General features: G+C 43.9%; 2 protein-coding genes across 2 annotated transcripts in view; both read right to left on the bottom strand.

Annotated features, from left to right (window-relative positions):
- Positions 1-6742, bottom strand: part of TANGO6 (transport and golgi organization 6 homolog) — a 184316-nt gene extending 177574 nt beyond the window's left edge. The window contains exon 1 of the mRNA XM_059382416.1: positions 6578-6742. Coding sequence (XP_059238399.1) covers positions 6578-6674 — 97 coding nt within the window. The 5' untranslated portion in view covers positions 6675-6742. The remainder of the gene's footprint in view (positions 1-6577) is intronic.
- An 8986-nt stretch (positions 6743-15728) lies between these two features.
- Positions 15729-25904, bottom strand: part of CDH1 (cadherin 1) — an 84119-nt gene continuing 73943 nt past the window's right edge. The window contains exons 12-16 of the mRNA XM_059383235.1: positions 24617-24841; positions 24067-24297; positions 21061-21191; positions 19081-19224; positions 15729-17519 (exon numbers count right to left, since the gene is read on the bottom strand). Coding sequence (XP_059239218.1) covers positions 17310-17519; positions 19081-19224; positions 21061-21191; positions 24067-24297; positions 24617-24841 — 941 coding nt within the window. The 3' untranslated portion in view covers positions 15729-17309. The remainder of the gene's footprint in view (positions 17520-19080; positions 19225-21060; positions 21192-24066; positions 24298-24616; positions 24842-25904) is intronic.

The following is a 25904-nucleotide window of genomic DNA, read 5'->3' as shown; positions in this document are numbered from 1 at the left end:
TTTTTGAAACATATCATATATACAAAAAAATCTATTAGCTCATAATAAAACAAAGAAATTACTTCATTGGTTACCTTTGAAGATTAAGACACTATCATTCTGAAAACTGATCAATAAAGGAACACTAGGAACCTGTTATTAAAATATGTACATGGGGCGCCTGGGTGGCTCAGTGGGTTAAGCCACTGCCTTTGGCCCAGTTCATGATCCCAGCGTCCTGGGATCAAGCTCCGCTTCGGGCTCTCTGGTCAGCAGGGAGCCTGCTTCCCTTCCTCTCTCTCTGCCTGCCTCTCTGCCTACTTCTGATCTCTGTCAAATAAATAAATAAAATCTTTAAAAAAAATTAAATATGCACATGTATATACATATGTACACACACAGAAAAGATTCTCAAAGGTTATACTTCAAAGTATCAAGTGATGACCTTTGGGTGGGAGGGTTATGGGTAATTTTTCTTTTTTACTTAACTACATTTAGAAGTTTTTTTCTGAAGTGAATATATATATATATATAGTTTCTGTACTTAAAAGAGTTATTTTATTTTAAGGTTATAAAACAGTATGTAGTCTCTCTATGTTTATCAGAAAGAAAAATATTTCCCAAAATGCAACCTCCAGATAGTGGAGATTAAGGTCATTTTATTTTTCTTCTTCTAGTTTCCCTATATTTTTAAAAACTTTACTATAAGGAATATCAACTACTTCTATATTAGTAAAAGGAACATAACACTACTCGTTAAGAATAATGAGAATCAGAAGTAAAAGAATTTTTTAGTACTTCTCTAAAACCATTCAGGGCAAGTGTTCTGATTCAGTAGCATGAGTCTCTGGTTCCTTTAGCTACTACCTAAAAAGGAAAGACGTGTTCTCCTAACTTGTCACCACTAACCATTAAGACCACCAAACAACCTCTAAGTGATTTCCTGCAACTTTGTAAGATCTTTGAACCCAAAATGGGACACAAAGAAAATGATTTAAACAAAAGCTATTAGCTGTTTTTCAAGAGCCCTTTCATAGCATAGTCTTCTCTGCCCTCTGCTGGTGATAAATAATTAAAATCTGCTTGAAAATAACAAAGGCATCCCCTAAGGTGGTTTTCAAAATGGTATGGACTCCTCAGGGACTCTGCAAGTTAAAAATTATTTTCATATTAATACTCGGCCATTATTGTCTTTTTCGGTCTCATTCTCTCATGAGTGTACCTACTGTGAAAAGTTCATTCAGTTCAGATTCCATATCCCAACTAACCTTTAAGAAATTACCTCTTGGGGACGCCTGGGTGGCTCAGTTGGTTAAGCAGCTGCCTTCAGCTCAGGTCATGATCCCAGCATCCTGGGATCGAGTCCCACATCAGGCTCCTTGCCCCGCAGGGAGCCTGCCTCTCCCTCTGACTCTGCCTGCCACTCTGCCTGTGCGCTCGCTCTTTCTCTCTCTCTGACAAATAAAAAAAAATCTTTAAAAAATAAAAAAAATGTAAAAAAAGAAATTACCTCTTGTTCAGTTTCAGTACACTACGAGAAAATATACACAATTATTGGAAAAGGCCATTGAGTTCTTCCTTTTCTAACTACATATCTATGAGAGTTTAGATTTTCTTCATCTATTTCAATCAAAACAACCCATCGTGACAGACTAAACAGTGAAGCGAATATGAAAATCCAGCTGTCTTCTAATAAGCCAGATGCTAAAGAGATTTGTAAAAATCAAAACAATACCACTCTCCCTGGTAAGTTAGCTCTTGATCACTACACTACACGACAGAGCCTCAAAATGCTTCTATGTACCACCTAAAACCATCCCTATCATACTTCGGGAAATGCCGCTCTTAGGCAACCAACGTTATTTATTCCTCCCAATCACCAATTTAAATGCCTATGCTGTGTGACATTTAAAATCAGACTCCACAGTTTGTGTAGTACTTTTTATTATGTTCAAAGTGCAAAGCAATATGGCATGCAAAATTAAGTGTGGTACAGCTTCATTATTTACAAATTATCAAGATTTCCAGCTCCTTCCTGACAATGTAATTCAAATTTAATGACAGAGTTCACTGAATATATATTTAGTATAGAAAAAATTCATAGTCAGGAAAAATATTGCTGAGACGGTTTCCATTTCTTACAAATAAAACTTCACTAAAATTGACAAACCCCTATGTGGCTCAGTCGGTTAAGCTTCCGACTCCTGATTTTGGCTCAGGTCGTGATCTCAGGGTCATGGAACTGATACCTGTGTTGGGCTCTACACAGAGTGTACCTGAGATTCTCTCCCTTGTTCTCCCTCTGCCCCTCCCCACCCCTGGAAATAATAAATCTTAAAAAAAAAAATTGACAACCCCCTTTCAAATTCTGCTTAACACATTTCCTAACAAAAGAGGTAGAGATAACTATTATGTGCCCCATGACTGAGAATAGAAATGGAAGGCAGAGGAAGAGAAAATGCTTGATGTAGAGTATTTCATGGCTCAAAAGTGAAAGACCACTGGCATCTTTCTTCCTTTCTGTTTAATTCCCATCAAGACTGAATTCCTCTTCCTCTTACAGACCTCCACAGCTCCACTCCTGCTAACTACTCCCCGATCCGGGTGCTATCTGCAGCATCCTTCACCACTAGCATTATCCCGCCATGTTTAATCTCTCTTGGTCTATATGCATAGTACCATCTCCCCAAACAGACAAGATACTTGGGAGCATAAATTTTTATGTAATTTTGTTTCTCCAGTAGCAGTAAGGTCAGGCTACTATATACAGAAGACTCCCAGTAAGTATTACCTCAAAGGGAGTCAAATTTATTTTGTTTGACAGACAAGTAGGCAGAGAGGCAGGCAGAGAGAGAGAGGAGGAAGGAGGCTCCCCGCTGAGCAGAGAGCCCGATGTGGGGCTCGATCCCACAACCCTGGGATCATGACCCGAGCCGAAGGTAGAGGAGGCTATAACCCACTGAGCCACCCAGGTGCCAGCCCTAAAGGGCATCAAATTTAAAGGCAAATCAAAAAGAGTTTAATCCAGCTGGATATAATTTTGGCCACTACTTTCATCCTGACTTCTCAATACCCTCAGTCCATCAGAGACATCTGAATACTCATGATGCACAGAAGTGTTTTCAATTCCTTCAGCAGCTGATATGATAAAAAGAAACAGCAGGCAGAGGCAAACAATACATAACAGACTATATGTGCAACATCTTATCATTTACCACAGTAAACTTTTTCAAAAAGGAATGCTTGAATTCCTGTATGTTAAATGAGTACAAGTATGTATGTTATTCCACCACATATTCTTCGAGATTTAAGCAGAGTCGTACAGCGGAAGCAAGCTGGGCCCGTATTCTTCAAGATTTAGAGAGGGTCTTTTATAAATGTGCTTTGCAAGCACCTGGGTGGCTCAGTTGGTTAAGCCACTGCTTTTGGCTCAGGTCATGATCCTGGAGTCCCAGGACAGAGTCCCACATTGGACTCCTTGTTTGGCAAGGAGTCTGCTTCTTTCTCTGACCCTCCCCCTTCTCATTCTCTCTCTCTCTTTTTCTCTCTCAAATAAATAAATAAAATCTTAAAAAAAAATAAAATAAAATGTGCTTTGCATGTATGTGCTTTGTGACAGATTACTTCCAGATTTTTTGCTCATTTAACCTCGTTGTCAGTCATTTCTAGATTGAGTTGCTAGACAAGTGACCTCTCAATTAACAAGTTTAGACTTTATTTTGCAGTTTACTTCTTCATTAGTGCAAAGTAGTATAGTTATCATACTATAGTGGAAGGCATCTGAGTTCAAATACTGGCTCTATGAAAAAAACAAAAGTATCCAAAATATATAAAGAACTTATACAACTCAACACCCAAAAAACAAATAACCCAATTTAAAATGGGCAGACTCCATGAACAAACATTTCTCCAAAAAAGACATCCGGGGGTGCCTGGCTGGCTCTGTTGAAGAGCAAGTGTAGAATCACTCCCGATCTTGGGGATGTGAGTTTCAGTCCCATGTTTGGTGTAGAGATTACTAAAAAAATTAAATAAACTTAAAAAAAGCTATCCTGATGACTGACACATGAAAAGATATTCAACATCACTCATCATCAGAGAAATGCAAATCAAAACTACAATGAGATACCACTTCATACCTGTCACAACAGCTAAAATTAAAAAACGTAAGAAAGTATTGGCGAGGATGCAGAGAGAAAGCAACCCTCTTGCACTGTTGGTGGGAATGCAAACTGGTACAGCCAATGTAGAACTAAACAGTATGAAGGTTCCTCAAAATATTAAAAATTTTAAAAAGTAAAATTTTTTTAAAAATTAAAAATAGAACTACCCTGCAATCCAGTAATCACACTACTGGGTATTTACCCAGAGAATACTCAAACACTAATTCAAAAGGATATATGAACCCCTATGCTTACTGCAGCATTATTTACAATAGCCCAATTATGGGAGCAGCCCAAATGTTATCCATCAATAGATGAATGGGTAAAGATGTGGGGGATGTGTGTGTTTCACTCAGCCATGAAAAAGAATGAAATCTTGCCATGCTCAACAATATGGATGGAGCTAGAGAGTATAAATAATGCTAAGCAAAGTAAGTCAGAGAAAGACAAATACCATATGATTTCACTCCTATGTGGAATTTAAGAAAGAAACTAGCAAAAACAAGCAAAGAGAGACAGACGGACAGACAAACAAGAAACAGACTCTTAGCTATAAAGGAAAACTGATGGTTACCAGGGGGGAGGTGGATGGAAGAATGGGTGATACAGGTGATGGGGATTAAGGAGTATAGTTGGGGTGATGATTCGCAGGTGTTGTATAGAACGGCTGAATCACTACACTGTACACCTGAAACTAATGTAACACTGTATATTAACTATACTGGTACTTATACTGGTACTGGTATTTATTTAAAATAAATTAAAGGGGCGCCTGGGTGGCTCAGTGGGTTGAAGCCTCTGCCTTCGGCCCAGGTCATGATCCCAGGACCCTGGGATCGAGCCCCGCATCGGGCTCTCTGCTCAGTGCAGAGCCTGCTTCTCTCTCTCTCTCTCTCTCTGCCTGCCTCTCTGCTACTTGTGTTCTCTGTCAAATAAATAAATAAAATCTTAAAAAAAAATTAAAAAATAAAATAAAATAAAATAAATTTAAAAAATTAAAAAACCATCCTAGCTATAGCCATTTGACTAAGTGGATAGAGCATGCCACTTTTGATCTTGGGGTCTTGAGTTCAAGTCCCACACTGGGCATAGAGCCTACTTGAAAAATAAAAATAAAAAATATCCTGGCTCAGGCACCTGAGTGGCTCAGTCAGTTGGGCATCTGCCTTCAGCAGATCCCAGGGTCCTGGAATCAAGCCCCCAGTCCCGCTCCCTGCTCAGCAGGGAACATACTTCTCCCTCTGTGTACGCTCTCTCAAATAAATAAAATCTTAAAAAAAAAAAAATCCGGACTCTACCACTTACTAGACTGACACTGTACCAACCTGGAAATGTACCTGAGCCTTGGTTCTACAGCTGTTAAAGAAAATACAAGTAATACCTATCTCATGGGACTGTCATGAGGATTAAATAATATACATGTAAACAGCATACTATTGGGTCTGACACTTAGTAGGCTCTCAGTTACTATTATGAATGACCTCTTTTCACTTCTCCCAGGTATGGTACAATGTTTGTGGGAATTTGTGCATTTGATGGCGGGGGGTGGGGGGGGCCGGTTATCGCAAAATCTGAGACTTTTAACAGTCACCTCATGGCCTTTCATGTACCTTACCCTGCTCACCCTAGAAACCCCTTCCTGCACACACACAGTTGTGTCCTTTCTCAAAGCTTCGGAGAACAGCAGAGGCTCCATACCGAATAATCTATCTGCCTTTGATCTGAGAATGGAATTCAACAGACCTCAATTCTGGGTCTGTGTTCTACCCCTAATTTGACCACATGATCTGAGGCGGGTTACTTAGTATCTTCAGTGAGTCTTAAGTGTCCTCAGGTGTAAAAAGACAGTGCCAGGTTGAACCACTGCTAAGGTCCCTTCAGATTCTAACCCTGGAGGTCTTGTCAAGATAGAAGTGACTCTAAGTCCCTCCTACAGACTATATCCCTAAATACTCTCCCCAAACCCAGCTCAAACACCACTGCTTCCTTTTTTGTACGCCTCGGCATTCTGTATAAATCTGCATCCACATTAAACCCTGCGCATTCAAGAGGATGAACCTCCCATTCCGCGTCACAAGAGTCTAACCTTTTCTAAACTCTTGCCGCAGTCCCTACCTCAGAGGCTGACAGTAAGGACTGAATGGAACCATGTACCCAGGGCGCTTAATAGTGAGTGCCTGGCACAAGATAAGCGCTCAAGAGACGTCGGTTACCATCAGTATTCTGCGGATCCCATCCCCTTTTTGATCTTGGGCTTCCTCAAGTAAAATGAGGCTGGCCGGACAATGCCCGAAGTCCCCGGGAGCGGGGCCGGGCGGCCTCAGAGCTGGGGGTTCCAGGGAGGGCCCGAGGGGCGCACACTATGGAAGTCAGGGCAGCCCGGGAAGACTGGCGGCCCTGAGAGTGCAGCCCCGCGCCGAGATCCGTCCTCTCACCTCCCGGGCTCAGCAGCAGCTTCAGCGCTTCCAGAATGCTCTCCAGACCGCAGGTACCCAGAGCCTCGCCGCCCGGTGCCTGTCCGGGGGCTGCCATGACTGGAGTGGAACGCGCCACTGGCGACCTCCTCAAGCGCCTGAGCCGACCGCAATGGCCGCCATATTGAATGTGGCGGAGGCGCGAGGGGCGGGGCCCGCTGCAAGGGGTGGGGCCTTAGGGCGGGGCCGATGCTGTAGGATGGGCCTTTTACAAATAGTTTCTCAGGCCCCTTTTTACTCCGCTGGGGGGAAAAAAACAGCTAACGCAACCTGCCTACACGCACAATTTCAGAAATTCAATATGATTAAACACCAAATGAAGAACGGAGAGGACAGTAGCTGATCATGAAATAATACCTATCAGTATGAAAATAATCGGGTACCCAAGCACCAAAAGACATAGTGAAGTAAACAGATGCTGTGCCTATTATAATGAAGTTTGGATACATAAAACAATATTCAACTAAATATTGTTGAATTTCTAGGAACGCCTGGGTGGCTCAGTTGGTAAAGCCGCTGCCTTCGGCTCAGGTCATTTTCCCATGGTGTTGGGATAGAGTACTGCATAGGGCTCCTTTCTCCACAGGGAGCCTGCTTCTCTCTCCGCCTCTGCCTGCCACTCTGCCTGTGCGCTCTCTGTTGCTCTCTCTCTCTCTGACAAATAAATAAAAATATTGTTTAATTTCTTTATGAGTGATATTTAAAAACAAGTACTGGGGGTGCCTAGCTGGCTCAGTTGGTAGAGCATGTGATTCTTAATTTCAGGGTCCTGAGTTCAAGCCCCACTTTGGGTGTGGAGTCTACTTTAAAAAAATTAAAGAAGTGCTACACACAAACGCGTCCATTTTGAATAGCTACAAGTATTGCTACTAGTGATATAATATTTGAAATGGGCCAATTACAGTTCCCAATAAAATTTAAATCTTTGTTCTTTTTACATTCTTGGGAAATTCTGTGTATATTAAAATCATGCCCCCCACCGCCCTCTTCAGAATGTTAATGCAGAATGAATGCAGAATGCATTCATTTGAGAGTCAGACCATCAGAGACAGGTTTTCACCTATGTGATTACTGGTGGGACTTTTTTTTTTTTTTTTTCCAGACTTACTCATTTTAGAGAGAGAAAGCTGTGGAGGGGCAGAGGGAGAGGAAGAGAATCTCAAGCAGCATCCCATCTGAGACTGGAATCCCACACTGGGCCAGCCCTACAAACTTGAGGTCACTACATGGGGCTTGAACCCACCACTCTGAGATCAAGACCAGAGCAAGATGCTTACCTGACTTAGCCACACAGGAGCCCCTGAACAGTCTGAACTCATGTAGTCTGAAAGTCATGCTACAAATCTAGCAGAGTACTTCTGAGGGTAAGACCTCAGTGTGTGCCTGCCTCTCCCTTCACTAAAGGTCAATAATCTCTCAATCATTCTCAAACCACTTTCCGGAAGTTCTCCCAGATGGGCAGTCCTGCCTCTCCTTGAGATCCCCTGAGCTAGGCTGAGTTCACTACTGATGACTGCCCTTCAACATTTAGCTGCTTGAAGTCTTAGGAATTAGGATGGGCTCTACTGCCAGCCCCTATCACTGGAGAACGAAGCTGGTCCTTTAAACTCCTTTCTCAGACCCCTCCTGGCACTCCCAGGACTTCCGGCTCCAGGCCAAATCCATCAACCATTTCTTCCTCTCTAAAGTGAGCAGATACAGGACTCTTTTTACAAAGCTATCCTAGGGAGTTAAAGTGATACTGTTCTGAGGTATTTAGCATTGTCTGTCATGGAGGGGGATGCTTTAAAAATTGTGCCTGTATTTTACTCTCCATCTCTTCAAATAAAATCCTGTCAAAATATTTTTTAATTGGAAAAACATTTTTTTAAGATTTTATTTACTTATTTGACAGAGAGATATCACAAGTAGGTGGAGAGGCAGGCAGAGAGAGAGGAGGAAGCAGGCTCCTCGCTGAGCAGAGAGCCCGATGTGGGGCTTGATCCCAGGACCCCGGGATCACGACCCGAGCCGAAGGCAGAGGCTTTAACCCACTGAGCCACCCACGCACCCCAGAAAAACATTTTTGAAGGGCAAATAGATGACCCCTGAAATTATCACATCAATCTTTTCATTGTTGTTGGATATCGCACCCTAGACTGTCAATTTTTCTTCAGTTATGTGTGTAATCAAGTTCATTTTAGGTAATAAAAAATTTAAGGTCTCCCTCATAAGGGCCACTGGAAAAAAAAACAAAAAAACAACAACAAACCAAAAGCTCAAAACCAAAAACTTTAAGGTCATTTCAAGATACTAAACATTTAGTGAAGTGGGTATAAAGCATTGTGTAGGAAAGACCTACCCCTAAGATTTGTGGGCATTAGGGTAGAAATACAAGTGGAAGCCTTCATATCATATGCCTAAGTATTTCAAAGTACAAATCAAACTAACGACTAAAATAAAACATCTCCTGTTCTCCTACTTTGTTTTTGGTTTTTTGGTGGGCAGCAAAGCAAAGTTTATTGAACGGTAACACAAAGCTCCCAAAGAGGGAGGAGATCAGAGAGGGCTGCCCTATTCTCCTTTGGAAAAATGTACCAGGTTGGAATTGAGACTTGTCAGACTTGGCCTCAGAGTTCCATATTAGATGTGGCACTAGGGGGGAAGCCAGCCCCCCACCTCTGGCCCGACCCTGTTTTCTCCTCACTAGTGTCTCCATCCTGAATTCACACAAATGGACACCACCGCCTAGATGTGTACACACCCCTAAGAAACTACCACTTGCCCCCCGCCAGGGTTAGGGGTACACACACAGCAGGCATAGGTACCTCTCAGAGGGCACACCAACTGAAGAGGTTCACACAGCAATGATAGCAGGTTAGAGATGGCTGAAGAGGAAATTCTCAAGTCCCAGAAGTTGGGAGTGAGGTCTGGGAGAAAGGTGAGGATTTGGGGTAGGCAATTACCCTAGGACTGGCATATTCCTGGCGTGTTCATAAAGATACTCATCATGGAGGAGCTCAGGTGGGACCTATAAAGCAGGCGACCCAGGATGGGAACCCTACTAGCCAAGTCTAAGGGTGGTACTGGTGTGATTTACAAAACATGGTAAGAAGGGCCCCCGAGCCGAGAACCCTTTATCCCAAAGCATTATGGCACCAGATTTTGTCACTTGGGCACTAAAGGCTCAGACACCCCAAAATAATACACCTAATTTCAAAGGCAGTGTCATAAAAATCTTATAAAATTTTTCCAGCAAAAAAAATGGATGCCGCTTAATATCACATAATACCACTTAAAAATAGGATGCTGGAGGCATGCCTGGAGCCTGTAGGGTTATAAATAGGTTCTGCATCTGAAAAAAGGGAAGCATTCTCAAGCTTGGCCTGACTTTTAAAAAATCATTAAAATTGGTTTTTAATTACCCTACATCCTTAGAATCCGGTATTTACACTTCGAGGATTTTAGTTTATAGAACTGGGTTCTGGCAGCCCCTTCCTTGGTTTGCTCTGGGCAGCTTTGTTAAAACACTCAAGTATAGTGGGGAAACTCCCTCGCAATATGCTGTTAAATATCCACCACAACCAACATGCACAAGAGCTCTATGAGAGAGGCTGCTGCTTCCCGGCAACGAACCATCCATCCGGGAATGTTCAAGACATACTGAGGTCTGCATTCACAGAAAGCGGATTCCATTCATTTGAAGTTGACCAACATGAAGTTGACCATTATCAGGGACTTGAGGGACAGCAGTTAAACATCTTACCCAAGCTGATTGGGATCTGCTTGCCTCAACCCAGAGAACCAACAAGTCTAATGGCACTCAACAGTTATCAGTGGCTGTTTGACAGAAACATAATTCCCAGTAAAGACCAGAGCAAATTAAAAGTTCATATGGGTACTTATCTTCTGAAGCCATGGAAGAATTGGAGTGGCTGCACCCCATTTTCTCTAACTCACCCCTAAACTCCTACCCTACCCTTGTCAAAACTTGACTCACTGTGATCATTCTCACGGCTCCACAAAGAAGGAGTCCCGAAGCTCATTAATTTTTCACTTACTTTATTTTTAGGGCATTTTTAAAAATTAAAGATTTTAAGTACTCTCTACACCCAATATGGGGTGGGTGTACATACAACCCTAAGATCAAAATTCTCGTGCCCTACAGGCTGAGCCAGCCAGGCACCACAATTTTCAACTATTTTAAAGGAATGATTTTTTTCTCTGTATTACCACTCGTAAGTATTGATCAGATATTTATGGGAGAGGAAGAACTTACCTCTGTCCTCTTGGCTTCTCAGTAGGGAGGCCTGGGAATTAAACTGACAAAAGACAGATTAGTGAGAGAAAAGACAGGTTTTTATTCACATCCAAGGGAGCTCACAGAAAAATGTAACTCCAAAGGACAGTCAGAATATGGGGTTTAGGGCACCTGGGTGGCTCAGTGGGTTAAGCCGCTGCCTTCGGCTCAGGTCATGATCTCAGGGTCCTGGGGTCGAGTCCCGCATCCGGCTCTCTGCTCAGCAGGGAGCCTGCTTCCCTCTCTCTCTCTCTCTGCCTGCCTCTGTGTCTACTGTGATCTCTCTCTCTCTCTCTCTCTCTCTCTGTCAAATAAATAAATAAATAAATAAATAAATAAATAAATATGGGGTTTATACTCCATATTACTAGAGAAAGGGTGTGTGGGGGGCAAACAAATGATTATAAGAAAAGATGAATGAGATGGGAGATAGGATTTTTGTGGCAACATCTGTTTAGGTGGTTGTTTTTGAAAGAGACCTCACACACAAGAGCAGGGGTGTGGGACAGTGGGGGAGAGAGAGCGCTCAAGGATATCTGAAGTAGACTCCATGCTGAGCAGAGGTGGGGGGCAACACAGGGCTCAATCTCAGGACCCTGAGATCATGACTTGAGCCAAAATTGAGTCAGACCCTCAACCCACTGAGCCACCCAGGTGCCCCTGTTCAGGTGATTTCTTTTCCTGGGGTGCCAATGTCTCATCTCCGGTAGGAGGACTCAAACCTCCCTGCTTATGAAACTCCCTGGGAGGGAACTGACGGCTGATGAATTTGTTCAGGACACTCTGCTTTTAGGCAGATAAGGGGAGTCCAGAAAAAAATCCTCTTTACAGTGCTCTATTCTGGATCCCTTTGTTCTTATTTCAACAGCCAGAGGCTTTCTATTGTCTCAAGGTACCCATCCCCCCACCCCCTAACCCCCCACCACCCGCCAAGGCCAACTCCTCAGTACTGCAAATGGACGCACCTTCACAGAATGCCACTTTGGGTCACATAGTTGTCCTAATCACACTTCAGTGGTTCTGTCCAACCCACTAAATCCAGCCCAAAACAGAACACTTGGCCTTTACTCTCCTAATACCCTGCGTTTGCTTAAGTGATTCTCTCCACTCCAAACTCCCTCGCTGTGCCCCTTATTCAATAATAAAAACGAGCTCACATTTAAGAGAACACTGCCATGCGCCAGGCCCTCTTCTGAATGCTTTATGCGTACCAACTCAGAGCCCACAATCACCCCATGAAGTAGGTCCAGTTCTCGCTGTGGAGATACGGAAATGGAGATAGAGAGAGATCAAGTAGCTTACCTAAGCCCATAGGTGGAAAGGTCAGAATCAGGATTCGAACTCAAGCTCCCGGGGGAATGTGTCTTCTCCAAAGACTACCTCCTTAGACAGAGTTCGTCAGACCTCGGCATAATGTGACGGCGTCAGATCTTGTCAGACATCGTCAGACCTCGCCAGAACCAGCAAGAGGAAAACAGGCTCAAATCACATTCTCTGTTGTCTCTCACGAGTCACTGGTGTGACTGGTGTAACCCTCTGCATGTAGTAGGTACTTTGTAAACATTGTTTTCTATAGAACCATTTTATTTGATCTCATCGTATTTTGTTTTTCCCTTTTTTAGGATTTTATTTATTTGGCAGAGACAGGAAGAGAGAATGCAAGCAGGGGGAGAAGGAGAAGCAGGCTTCCCACAGAGCAGGGAACCCAACGTAGGGCTCAATCCAAGACACTGGGATCATGACCTGAGCGGGAGATACTTAACTGCTGAGCCACTCAGGCACCACTCATGTTTTTAATTATAAGAAAAGTACAACATAATGCCAAACCCAGCATCATGATGTCTATTTTCCTGAGGGTTTTGTAGGTTTAACCTGTACATTTTGGGTCTTTGATCCATTTTGAGTTTGTTTCTTATATATGGTATAACAATACATCTAATTTCATTCTTTTGCATGTGGACAACCAATGTTTCCAGCACTGTTTGTTGAAAACGCTGTCCTGGGGGGCCCGGGAGGCTCAGCTGGTTAAGCATCTGCCTTCGGCTCAGGGCATGATCCCAGGGTTCTGGAATAGAGCCTGCCATCCAGCTCTCTGCTTCTCTTCTCCCTCTGCCTGCCAGCTCTGCTGGCTTGTGCTATGAAACAAATAAATAAAATCTTTGAAAAAACAAAAAACACTGTCCTTTAGCAGAGCATGAGGAAAGTGGTGATACCGAAATAGCAATAGAACAGGACAGAAGGCAGCTACACTTGTGGTGAACATAGTATAATGCATAAACTTGCCAAATCACTAAGTTGTCTTAGCACCCTTGTAGAGTATCATTTGACTATCTATGCAAGGGTTTATTACTGGCTTCCTTATTTCTCTCCAACTTTCAATTCTGAAATACTTCAAACCTGAAAAAAAATACTGAAAGGCTAGTACATGAACACTTGCATACCCTTCACCTGATTTAATGCCCTTCAGCTGATTCAGTCGTCATGCTCATTTCATCACACTTGCCTTTGTACTACCACTCCTGACATACTTCTTTGTTGAACCATTCATTTCCAGATGTCACAACTTTATCTCTAAATTCATCATCATTTATCTTCAAATGAGGTTCTCCTAGTAAACTATGTCCCCAAGAAAACTTGTATTTATTCAGGAATATCATCTACTCCAAGATCTGTATTAAAATTTGCCCAATTTCTGGGGCATCTGGGTAGCTCAGTCAGTTAAGCATCTGTCTTTGGCTCAGGTCATGATCCCAGGGTTCTGGGATCAAGCCCACCATCACATCAGGGTCCCTGCTCAGCGGGGAGTCTGCTTCTTCTTCCTCTGCCCCTCTCCCTGCTCACGCTTGCTCTCTCTCAAATAAAAATCTTAAAAAAAAATTTTTTTTGCCCCATTTAAAATAAAAAGTCTTTTTTTTAAATTTTGTAAAGATTTTATTTATTTGACACAGAGAGATCATAAGTAGGCAAAGAGAGAGGAAGGGAAGCAGGCTCCCTGCCGAGCAGAGATCCTGAAGCAGGGCTCAATCCCAGGACCCTGGGATCATGACCTGAGCTGAAAGCAGAGGCTTTAACCCACTGAGCCACTCAGGTGCCCCTAAAATAAAAAAGTCTTTTATGGATTTTAAATTTTCACTCCTGGACTGAATCTATGTCTATACATTGGCAGCTTCTCAAACTATACATAGAATTTCCAATATAACCTAGCAGATAGCCAGAATCGAAAACAGCTTTCATATGCTAGTGTTCACTGCAGCAGCATTCACAACAGCCACAAGGTAGAAACCACCCAAGATGCGTAGGTCCGTAACAGGAGGCATACTTACGCATAATGAAATATGCAGTCCTGACCGGTGCTGTAATACAGGTGGCCCTGGGAACCTTAAGGCCGGGTGAAACAAGCCACTTTTAAAAGTGCATGGATCACATGACACCTCTTACATGAAACACCGAGCAGAGTCAAATTCATGACGACAGTAAGCAGAACAGAAGGCGTGGGGGCTCGGAGGGGAGTAACAGGGAGTTATTGCCCAGTTATAGCATTTGTTTGGGTTGATGCAGAGGTCCTGGGAACAGAGGTGATGGTCATACATTTTGAATGTACTTAGTATCACTGAACTGTATCCTTGAAAGTAACATATTCTGTAGAAACTATACTTCAAATTTTGATGTTTTCCTGGGTTTCCTGGGCTCCTGAGATATGGTTGGCTCTCTAGTGATGCTGGGCAGTAGCAGCCACAGCCTGTCGGTCCTGTGATCAGGAAAAGTACACAACCAACACACTTAAAACCATTCAGTTTCTCACTGTCCATATTCAATAAATCACACTAGTTATTCAACACATGTGGTAAAATAAAATGGGTTTTGGGGCACCTGGGTGGCTCAGTGGGTTAAAGCCTCTGTCTTCGGGCTCAAGTCATGATCCCAGAGTCCTGGGATCGAGCCCCGCATCGGGCTCTCTGCTCAGTGGGGAGCCTGCTTTTCCCTCTCTCTCTGCCTACTTGTGATCTCTCTATCCGATAAATTAAAAAATCTTGAAAGAAAAGTAGGTTTTGTGCGAAACGATTTTACTCAACTGGAGTAAAGTAAGTGTTCTGAGCACACTGAAAGTTGGTTACGCTCAGCTATCATGTCTGGTGGATTAGGCGTATTATATGCATTTTTGACATATTCTCAACTTACAATGGTTTATTGGCAGGTAGCCACATCCAAGTTGAGGAAGATCTATACAATTCACCACCACGTAAAAAAAAGAAAGTGTACACACACACACACACACACACACACACACAATTCTACCCCTCCCGCAAGGGAAAGTCAGACAACAGGGTTTTTCAACAGAAGCACCACTGACATTTTGACCCTGCTGGTCTCTGCTGTATGTGGCTACCCATGTGCTGCCAGGTTATCAGGTAGCGACTCTGGCCTTGACTTGATGCCAGTAGCACCTCCTCAGTCACCACCATCAAAGTAGCTACAGAAATTGCCCCATGTCTCTGGGGGAGGGGGCCAGAGTCTTCCCTGCTGGTGGACATTGGATTATACAAACTTTGCTGATCAACTGAATGTTGTCTGAAGCTCCGTGGAGCTCCCACAGCTCTGTTCCCAGTTTTTCCATTGACAAGAGAATTTTAAATGTTTCTCCACATACCACATGGATAGATAGTCTTCAAATAAAGTGACATTCGGAATGCAGTTTCCCCCCCCTCTGCCCACAATAGAATGACACCGAGCTCTGAAGGAGTCGTTTCAACATGAAGACTCCTCCACGTTTTCAGGGGATTCAATGACCCCTAGTCTTGCCTGGAACTGTGGTGTAATGAAATAAAACAAGTGTTTGACAATGGTTTAACAAAATTCTTTAATAAAATTTATAAAAATGAATATTGAAGAATTTCCTCAGCCTAAGTTGTTTTCCTTTTCCACCCCAAAAGAAAATACAAAAATTATCCATACCCACACACATATACACTCAAAACTGTAGTAGCATTCTCTACACAGGTCTACACTGGAGTTTAAACTGCTGAAAAATCAAGAGAATTCCAAGTGATTGCAAGGATGATTTTTTTTTTCCTTTGAAAAACAGCTGACAGACAGTAAAGAAATTCAGATAAAATTGTTCTCCGTGGTTGTCAAGTTTCTTGAAGTTTGCATTTCAGTTAGAAGAAGATCCAAATCAAAGTCCTCCCTATCCTCCCCATGCTAACACCCTTCAGGGCACATTTTCTTTCTGTTCCTCAGGGGGAAAAATCGGATTTCCTAAATATTCTTGGTTTTCTACACACGCTTGGAATTTGCGGCAGATGTGTCCAGATGAACCATTTTCTGTAGACATCAACAAAAGCAGGCACTTGGGGATTCTGGGTTTCAGGTACAAACTCTGGCATGAGGACCCTGACAGGACACACATGCTGACGTTCTTCCATTCTTCAGAATTTTCAGAACAGAGGCAGAGCCACCTCAATCATTCACAGTCTCCGTTTGCTAAATTGCCAGGATCAGTGACACATCTCTCCTGCCACCTCCAAGCCCGTTTCTCGTGCTGCCCTCAGCTGTGACAAACCTCCTTCTGCCTTCAGCTGCGGCACTTGGGCACTATCTTAAATGTCAAAACAGATCACTCTTTTGAGTGATAAATGAACATGAGAAGTTGATTGGTACCTGAAAACTCATCACCTTTTCTGCTCAGTGCTCCCTGTTGAGAACCAAAGTACCTCCATAAGGACATACACATAACAAACATACTTATGCAGAACAAGTAAGTGGATGGACACCAATTTCAAGTTATGTACTTAAGAAATTAAAAAGGAGATCCATTAAAGGTCTTAGGAGTCCATGATACTCAGTCACACTATGGCCAGACTAAGACCAAGTCTCCTACCCTGAAAGGGCCCAACAATTTCTCCAACAGAGAACTCTTGTCTGGGGCAACAGAAGTTCAGGAGGAGTAAGAGTGGGTATTACAACAGGGGACACCAGTGCACTGATAGGAGAAAAAAAGAACACAGATTAAAAATAATTACACATATATACATACACATACACACAAAATAGGGCAGGTGAGTCTTCCCTTACTCTAAAAAAATGAGACGAAAATCTGTAAGTTGCTAACACAATCTTCTGGAGACTGAAGCTATTCTTTTGAAATATTAAACATGTGGGGGGGGTCTATGGGCAGCATCACCATTTAAAGAATGATGAAAGAAAAAAAGCTTCAAGTAAGAGGTCAAAATCATTCTAATACACACAGATTAGATCTCTAAAGTGGTAATCCTAACTATTCTAACTGCATCACCGAGCAGTCTCTCTTCCCCGGAAACTCATCTCAAGTGAAGGGCGCTGGAAAACCATTCTTCCCCCTGCATTTTCCACCAATGGCTTAAGGACCCTTCTCCTTCCCCATTTGCCTCAAGTCCCCTAGTCGTCCTCGCCGCCGCCGTACATGTCCGCCAGCTTCTTGAAGCGATTGCCCCATTCGTTCAGGTAGTCATAGTCCTGGTCCTGGTCTGACTCTGAGGAGTTCAAGGAGCTCAGACTAGCAGCTTCGGAGCCACTCCCTTCATAGTCAAACACCAGCAGAGAGTCGTAAGGAGGAGCGGTGGGGTCAGTGTCCGCTGCCTTCAGGTTCTAAAGAAGAAGAAGATGGTAGGATCTTTCAGTGAGAAGAATCACACACCTGTCAGGCAAGATGCCTTCTCTAGGTGACTCCAGCAACGCGTAATGCACGGTAACACGGCCATCCTACAGAACACCAGGGGCAGTCAGCACCAGTAACATAAATGCATACAAACTGGCAGGGAAGACCGACAATACACAGGTGATGAAGAGAGAACATCACGGGTAAAGATGCAAAATGTTTTCCCCTAAATGAACGATAAATTTTACGTAGGCAGGAGAGAAACCAGCCAGTCAGGACAGACAGAGGCTGAAAACAATGAGGACAGTTGTGCGGGTCCATATAGCATTTCCACCTGGAAAGGTCTGGAAGGATAAATGCCAAACTGTTAACTCTGGAGAGTTGGGGGCAGTAAGGAAAGACTTGCATTATGTTTTCTTTATATATACTTTCGACGTTTATTATTTTATTCTAGGTAGCAAACACTATTTTGGTAATTAAGAAAAAAAGGAAACTACCATCCACCAGCTGTGATGACACACAATGAATGTTAATGGAGGAAAGCACCCGGATTCATATTTATCTAAGAGGGAGGTTTTAACTGGCCCTTCCCATTCCCAGCTTCCTAGAAGATCCAGCCTGGTCACTTCTAGCACTGCTGGTTTTGTGTAGTACCTAGTGAGGACTCCCAGAGCAACTAAAGCAAAACCAGCCTCTGCCACAAAGACTCACCGAAGGCCACTGAACCATCAGACAAGCCCTGAAAATCACTGTAGTAACTGAGCAAGGGTTCAGGTACATAGTTTAAGGAAACAGATCCTGCCAAACTATTATCTTACTTGATTCTTTGCTCATCCCGACCACCAATCTGTCCTCATCTTACCCTAAGCTAATTAAACTTAATGCCTTATTTCTCATTCTCCCTTGCAGACAGTTCTGGCCAGTAGCATATAGGGTGAACTCCCATACTTGCATTAACCATTGGCCAGAACAAAGATTTCTGGCCTCTGCTCAGCCCTTCCTACTTCTTCTTGACTGGAATACAGACCCAAGGCCTGGAAGTGCGGCAGCCATCTTGTGATCACGTGACAGCAAACATGAGAACAAGGATTTATGAGGTTAATCTCATAGCTGTTTAAGCTTCTGGAATTCATAGCTGAATGAATTTCTGACATAAACAAACTGCTGCTCGACTTCTGGCCCTTAGGCAGCCCTGTGATACACATTTAATATCACTCAACCAGCAGTGGGATGCAGGTGACAAAAAGGCCTATTAGTGAAACCAAACTGGATCTCTTCTGAATCTCTTTTAGTTTCATTTCTACTTCTACTAAATCCTTACAAGCAATTCTCAGTTTCGCCATATGGATACTGCAAATTCACTATGAACAGTCTGAAGTGCTTTTAGTTCTGAAATTCAGATGAGACACAAATAAAAAATAGCATTCAGGGATCAGGCAAGGAGAACACGTGGTAAAGGAAAGAATCTAAAGACATTTTCCTCACTTTCAACTCAGCTGTGCCTGAGTTTAGAGACAAGCTGCACCTTGGCGTTTGACTTTGCTAACTTACTTCATCAATGAAGTTTCCAATTTCATCAGGATTGGCAGGGCGGGGTAGGTAATGGGGCACACTCAGGAGGGTTGGCGCCACATCATTGCGAGTTACTTCCGGCCGAGCTTCCAGGCCCCTGTGCAACTGGCTCAAGTCAAAGTCCTTTGGAGGAAAAGGTAAAAATAGAACAAAGAGTATTAAAAAAAAGAAAAAAGGTCACACAAACCCAGGGCTATATTTGGGTACAGATTCCGTTATCAGATAATGCTCTTTCAACTGTGTGACAGTGTAAGCATGTGCCAATGTAATCCGAAATGACAGTTTTCAACCTAAGAGTTTCCAACATAGCACTAGAAGGAAAAAACACCATGAAAGAATTGTGAGGAACAACTGGGGACCTGGATGTAGACTGCTGTACCTTACTAAGTCTCAGGCGATCTACAGGTTCTGGAGAGCCTTGCTGCCCTAGACTGATCGTCTCTTGCCAAATCCACACACTGAAACCTAATCCCCAGTGTGGTGGTATCTGGAGGGACAACTTTTGGGAGGTGATCAGGTTGGGAGGGTAGATGGAGCCCTTGGGAACAGGATTAGCGCCCGGATAATAAAAGATACACTAGAGTTCCCTTGTCTGCAATGCTGAGTACATGTGAGATTATGTATGACTGTGAGCCAGGAAGCGGGACCCCACCGAACACCAAATCTGCTGGTGCCTCGATCTTAGACATCCCAGCCTCCAGAACCATGAGAAAGAAAATTTCTGTGTTTTTTCAGCAACCTGTCTGTGGCATCTGGTAATAGCAACCCACGAAGGCACTAGCTGAGATAAGCAGTTATCCCACAGATGCCTGAAGAATATTTCTCTATACTCACTAGTATGTTCTACAAAGCAGGAATTGATTTTTTTTTTTTGAAGATTTTATTTATTTGAGAGAGAGAGAGAGCACGCGCGCGAGCGAGCATGAGAAGGGGGAGGGTCAGAGGGAGAAGCGGACTCCCTGCCAAGCAGGGAGCCCGATACGGGACTCAATCCCGGGACTTCAGGATCATGACCTGAGCCGAAGGCAGTCACTTAACCAATTGAGCCACCCAAGCACCTGGGAATTGAATTTCTAATGAATGGCTGTTCTTCCAGACCACAGAGCTCAGCAAAGATGCTCATGCATGGCCAGAGTCAAAGCAGAACTCTGACAGGGGGCCTGGGGTTCCCTTTCTAAATGGAATACACTTTCAAAATTCTCCAAAAGACTCCTGGCCAGCCCAGTCAGTAGAGGATCCAACTCCTGACCTTGGGATTGTGAGTTTGAGCCCCATGCTGGGCACAGAGATTACTTAAAAAAAAAAAAAAAAAAAAAGTCTCCAGAAAACTCTAGGCTAAGGCAAGACCGTATTCAAAATAAAGGAAAATAAAGAAGGCCTAAAGATTTAACATGTACAAAAAGGAAGAAAAGAATTTTAGCATACCTATAAGCTCAAGGGAAACAAAATATTACAATAGAGTAGTTGCTTTACGGCAACAATAATTTGATGTTTGTGGCCTGAGAACAGCAATGAGAAGACTAGGCTCTGGAGTCCAACTACCTGGTCCTCGCGCTTCCTACCTGCCTCTGTGACTACCGGCAAGTCACTTACCCTTTGCCTCTGTTCATTCATCTGGGTGCTGAACAGAACAATACTATTGCAAAGGCCTACCTTCTCCTGACCATTGCATTTTCCAAATACAGAGATCTCCATTTAGCTTTTTATTTATCATGGTTTTATTTTATTTTTTTTTAAAGATTTATTTATTTATTTATTTGACAGAGAGAGAGAGAGAGAATATCACAAGTAGGCAGAGAGGCAGGCAGAGAGAGAGAGGAAGGGAAGCAGGCTCCCTGCTGAGCAGAGAGCCCGATGCGGGACTCGATCCCAGGACCCTGAGATCATGACCCGAGCCGAAGGCAGCGGCTTAACCCACTGAGCCACCCAGGCGCCCTTATCATGGTTTTAAAGATGTACCTGATCCTCTTCTCCGCCTCCTTCTTCGTCATAGTAGTAAACGTTGTCCCGGGTGTCATCTTCCGGGGGCAGTAAGGGCTCTTTGACCACCCCTCTCCTCCGAACAAACAGCAGAAGCAGCAGAATGAGGACTGGTGTGGGGGAGAGAGAGCGAGGACAACCACAGGTCAAGACGGCCATAAAAAGCCCCTATCACAGAGCATTGCCGCCCTGCCTACCAGACAGATGGAAGCCACACAACCCATTGCTGATGCTCACACACTGGAAGTTAGTGTATGCGGTCAGTGTAACATCGTGGACAACTGCATGGGAGCTGAAGTGTGGTCTTTAACTGGCCTTAAACCAATCAACCATTTCCCAGCATCTGAGCTAAAATGCTCCCAGCAGAGGAAATGAGGGACCAAGGCCCTGAGGCAGGAGCATGATGGGCAGGACTAAGGAGAGGCGAGGTCAGCGTGGCACATGTAACAGGGTGAGCGAGGGAGGGAGAAGCGGACAGGAGTTTAGAGGGTTGGCAGGAACGTGGCAACTACTGAAAGGTCTTTGGCTTTGATTCTGAACTGGAACCACTGAAGGTCTGTGAGCAGGGGTGGGTCAGCCTAAATGTGGTGGACAGATGCGTATTATTTTTCATCAGTTCCAAGGAATGGGACACAGACCATTCAATCACCTAGTATATTCCTTATTTTCTCTTAAGAATCGCATAAGCAAGCACTAAAATCTGTTTAATTTTCCAAGTTTTCGTCTGACCTTGGGATACTTGTGGGATATATACAATTAATAATTAATTGTTAAAAATTTTTAACTATTTCTTGTGACTGAAAAAAGTATGATTCAGTGTGTGGTTTTTTGTTTGTTTGTTTGTTTTTGTTTTGTTTAAATAGGTGCTTGTGCCCAATCTCTAAAGGACACCTACTGAAGCCATCTTGCACTGAAACAGGAGGCTGCATAGATTTGGGGGAAAGATTTCTTGCAAGTATCCAACCTTCCTATTGTTTTTTGAAATCAGCAAGATTCCCAGACTTTCCACAGATAAACAATGTAACTTCACTGACCACAATTCACAAAGAGGAATATGGAGTACTTGCTCCATGGGCCAAGTATAGGTCTCAGCACTGATGATCCAGTACCTAACACCACGTAAGATGCAGTCACCATCCTGGTGGAGCTTCGAGCCACTAAAAGCACTAAAAGGTTTATTGTTTCCAAGAAGACGCTACTTATCCAACATTACTTAAATGTCACTTAAAGTATGTTATCACTCCAGGAAGTACTGCCCCCCACCCTGTACCACCCCCTCAGCACTCCCACAGATCTCCATAAAGCCTGGCACCAAGCAAGCAACCTAACACTAAGGGATGCCAAGAAAACCTTCATATCCTAGCGTCTTTCGAGTGTAATCTTCGTAAGTTTATAAGTTCTATGTTGGCCCACAGGGAACAAGGAGTTCTAAGTCTGAATGCTGGCACTGCCTCTGCTCTCAACACTGTTCCACATCTGAACATTCTGCAGTGTCACTCTTATCCCCTGTGCCTAATGCAATCTATCCCAAACACATTGAGGTAATGCTATTACTCAAAAGTCAATTATTTTCAGTGTAATAACGATCTTTAACATATTCAAGTACTACTTAGTAGCTGCCATCCCCAAAGCTGACCGGCCTAGGTGTGAGGGGAGTCGGAAGGAAACGGCCAGACAGGGCTTGTACAAGGGCGCCCATGACGATGGCAGAGGAAGGGGATTCACCTCATCTCACAGTGGCAATAAAGCCAGGTGAACTCTGAGGAACAGAGGTCCAGAAAGCTCACTGAATTCTGAATGACACTCTCCTTCCTTCTCAGTTTTGAGGGAACACAAGTAGCAGAGGGCAGGAGCAAAGCAATCTGTGAAAGCAGCAAGCAGTGGGATTAAGAACGTCTGTGTTGAGTCTAAACTGAAACCCCAGGGTTTTTGCCACTGCTCCCTCTAAGAACTTTCTTCTACTCCAGCCTCACAGGCCTCCTCTTTGCCCTTCACAGTGCCATCGAGCCTTCCTCTCTGTGCCTTCACTAGTGTGGGAACCCTCACGAATGCCTCCTCTGTCCATCTGGATGCCACCCGCCTCTGTCCCAACCATCCTACACCTTCCATCAAAACTTCCTTGAGGGTTAACTCACATCCACCCTTTCTGATAGTAAAAGCATTCATGAGCTGGACCACCCTTTCCAGCCCCGAAATTATAAACTATTTTTGAAAATTTTCTAAACAACTTGCCATCACCAAGTTTTTAGAAACCGTCACGGCAACCGTAGGGTCCAGTTTCTAGGTGGGACCAGGTGGTAACAGTTTCAAAGACTATGGCAGGAACTGACACAGCTCCCCCCAGTATTTTTTTCCCCATTCTGTCCTTTCAGTCACGGATACTCACTGTTCACCCTTCATTCCACCCCCACCCGATGCCAAGGTTTAAATGGGCACACGGCCATGCACACGGAAATTCTCAGTGTGGCTGTGTTTGGGCCATTGGGATGGGACTGAGGGTGACTCATGTCATTTCCAGGTATGTCCTCCCCATGTTCTCCAGCAACCCTTCTCCAGGATGGAATGTGGACTGTGGAAGCAGAAGTGGTGGAGGTGAGCTGGAGAGCTTGGACCATGCTGATGAGAAGAAGACCCTCAGGCCTTGCTGCTCTAAGCTGGTCCAAGGACCTGCAGCTCCTGCACCACCAGGGAGCTGGTGACAAATGTGGAATCTGTGGTTCCCACCCCAGACCCCTCCCAGATGACCAGCTCAGAATCCTCATGCAGCTGACTGCATGTCCTCTGCATGACTGTTATGTCCTCGAGCATGAGCAGCACTCCCAAGGGACTGACAGAACAACACAATAGAAGGACTGGGCTCCTAATGATCCCATGGAACAGGGCCACCTTCCAGTCTTGGCCAACTTATCTCTGAACCATTCAGTAAGGGACAGAGCTTCCCCGTTTTAGAAGCCCAAGGCTGAACCGCCTGGCAGGCATACGTACTTAGTAAAGCGAGGATTCCTCCGAGAATGCCCAGAATGGCAGGAACCTGCAAGCCTGCCTCGGCGTATGGCGCCACCCTCTTGCAGTTGTTGGTGACCCCTTCGCAGTCGCACACGTACACATCCAGGGTGGTCACCTGGTCCTTGTTCTGGTTATCCGTGAGCTTGAGATTTATTTTGTAGTCACCCAACTCTAAGGTTTTTCTCGGCTTCAAAATTAGAGATTCACGGGCTGGAGAAAGCAACAAAAATGAATGATTGGACAAGGGGAGAAAAAAGCCTCATTCTAGCATAAAATTATTAGGGTCAAGAAAATGGAGCTGCCTGGGTCACAGATTACTGGACAGTACTTAGCAGAATCAGATACCAGAAAGGAAAGGGCTCTTTGGTGCACGCCTCAGATGTAGAAGGGGTTAAGTGCACACACGTCAAACTGAAGGGTGGCGTCTGGAAGTTAAGAAGGGAATTTCAGAAAGGGGGAGGGTAGGAGCAGGGACGGGAGCAGGGAAAGCATGTGGTCAAAGTTCCTGAAGTAAGATTCCAGTTCCCACCTTGGTCATTGTACTCAATGGTCCAGTTGACACTTGCCCCATGCGTTAGTTCTGCTGTGAAGGGAGATGTGTTGGGCGGAAGATCTGGGTCAATGATGTTGATGACATGAGGCTGTGGATTCTTCTGGCAGAAGTCCATATTTCGAGGTTCTGGTACAGGGCCATTGTCATTCACATCAGAAAGGATCAGGAGGAGGGTTCCCGTTCCAGTAGCAACTGGAGAACCTAAGAGAAAATACACAGGAAATACTATGGCTCAAGAACATTCATGGGGCGCCTGGGTGGTTCATTGGGTTAAGCCTCTTCAGCTCAGGTAATGATCTCAGGCTCCTGGGATTGAGCCCTGCATCAAGCTCTCTGCTCAGCAGAGAGCCTGCTTCCTCCTCTCTCTCTCTCTCTCTCTGCCTCTCTGCCTACTTGTGATCCCTGTCTGTCAAATAAATCAAGTAAAATCTTTAGTTAAAAAAAAAAAAAAATTCATGAAGCTCTACTGCCTCCCATCTGCCCAAATCCCAATCTTGGTTTGACTCCTTAGGGACCCATCAGCAGGCGCTACCCCTCACCCCCATCACGGGGCATCTTCACTTCAGCTCTGGCTGCTTTCTGACATGCTTTTCCCCTAGTCTGACAGCAATTATTCAAATTATGCTCACACAAAGGACACCCCCTTCCATCTTCTACACATACCTTTACGCACCCATTAAACTTTAACCCCTCTAAGAATTCCTCATTCCATTCCCCCACACCCCACAATTCTCCCTTTTCAGAGCTTCTATGGCTTGAAGGTCATTATCAAAGAGTTGAGCTTTTTAAATTGCTGCAAGGTGCTTTTGTAAATAGATTGAGGGTGGGGGAAGACCTGCCCACGTCTGTGTGGATTTCTTTTACCTTCTGACATAGCATCTAGCATACGGTGGTTAAAAAAAGTAAACACTCAAGTATAACCATCCATGTTAGATTATTATGGAAAAAAAACACAGGGCTCTTATCTTGAACCTAGAAAGGGTTATACCCGGGTAGCAAGACTATAGTGCTGCTGTTGTGTGTGTGTGTGGTTTTTTTTAACCCTATAAAAAAAAATCGTGGTTAAAACAAACCACATAGTATAAAATTAACCATCTCAACCATTTTAAAGTTCATTTCACATTTTAGGTTCAACAATGTAAGTATGTTCCCACTGCTGTGGAATAGCTCTCCAGAACCTTGTCATCTTGAAAAACTCAAACTCAGGACCCATTTAACAACTACCTACTTTCCTTTTCCTCCTAGCCCCTGGTTACCACCATTC

Source organism: Mustela nigripes, chromosome 17, assembly GCF_022355385.1.
Source record: "Mustela nigripes isolate SB6536 chromosome 17, MUSNIG.SB6536, whole genome shotgun sequence".
NCBI classification, from domain to species: Eukaryota; Metazoa; Chordata; class Mammalia; order Carnivora; family Mustelidae; genus Mustela; species Mustela nigripes.
This window is presented reverse-complemented; position numbering and strand designations above follow the sequence as displayed.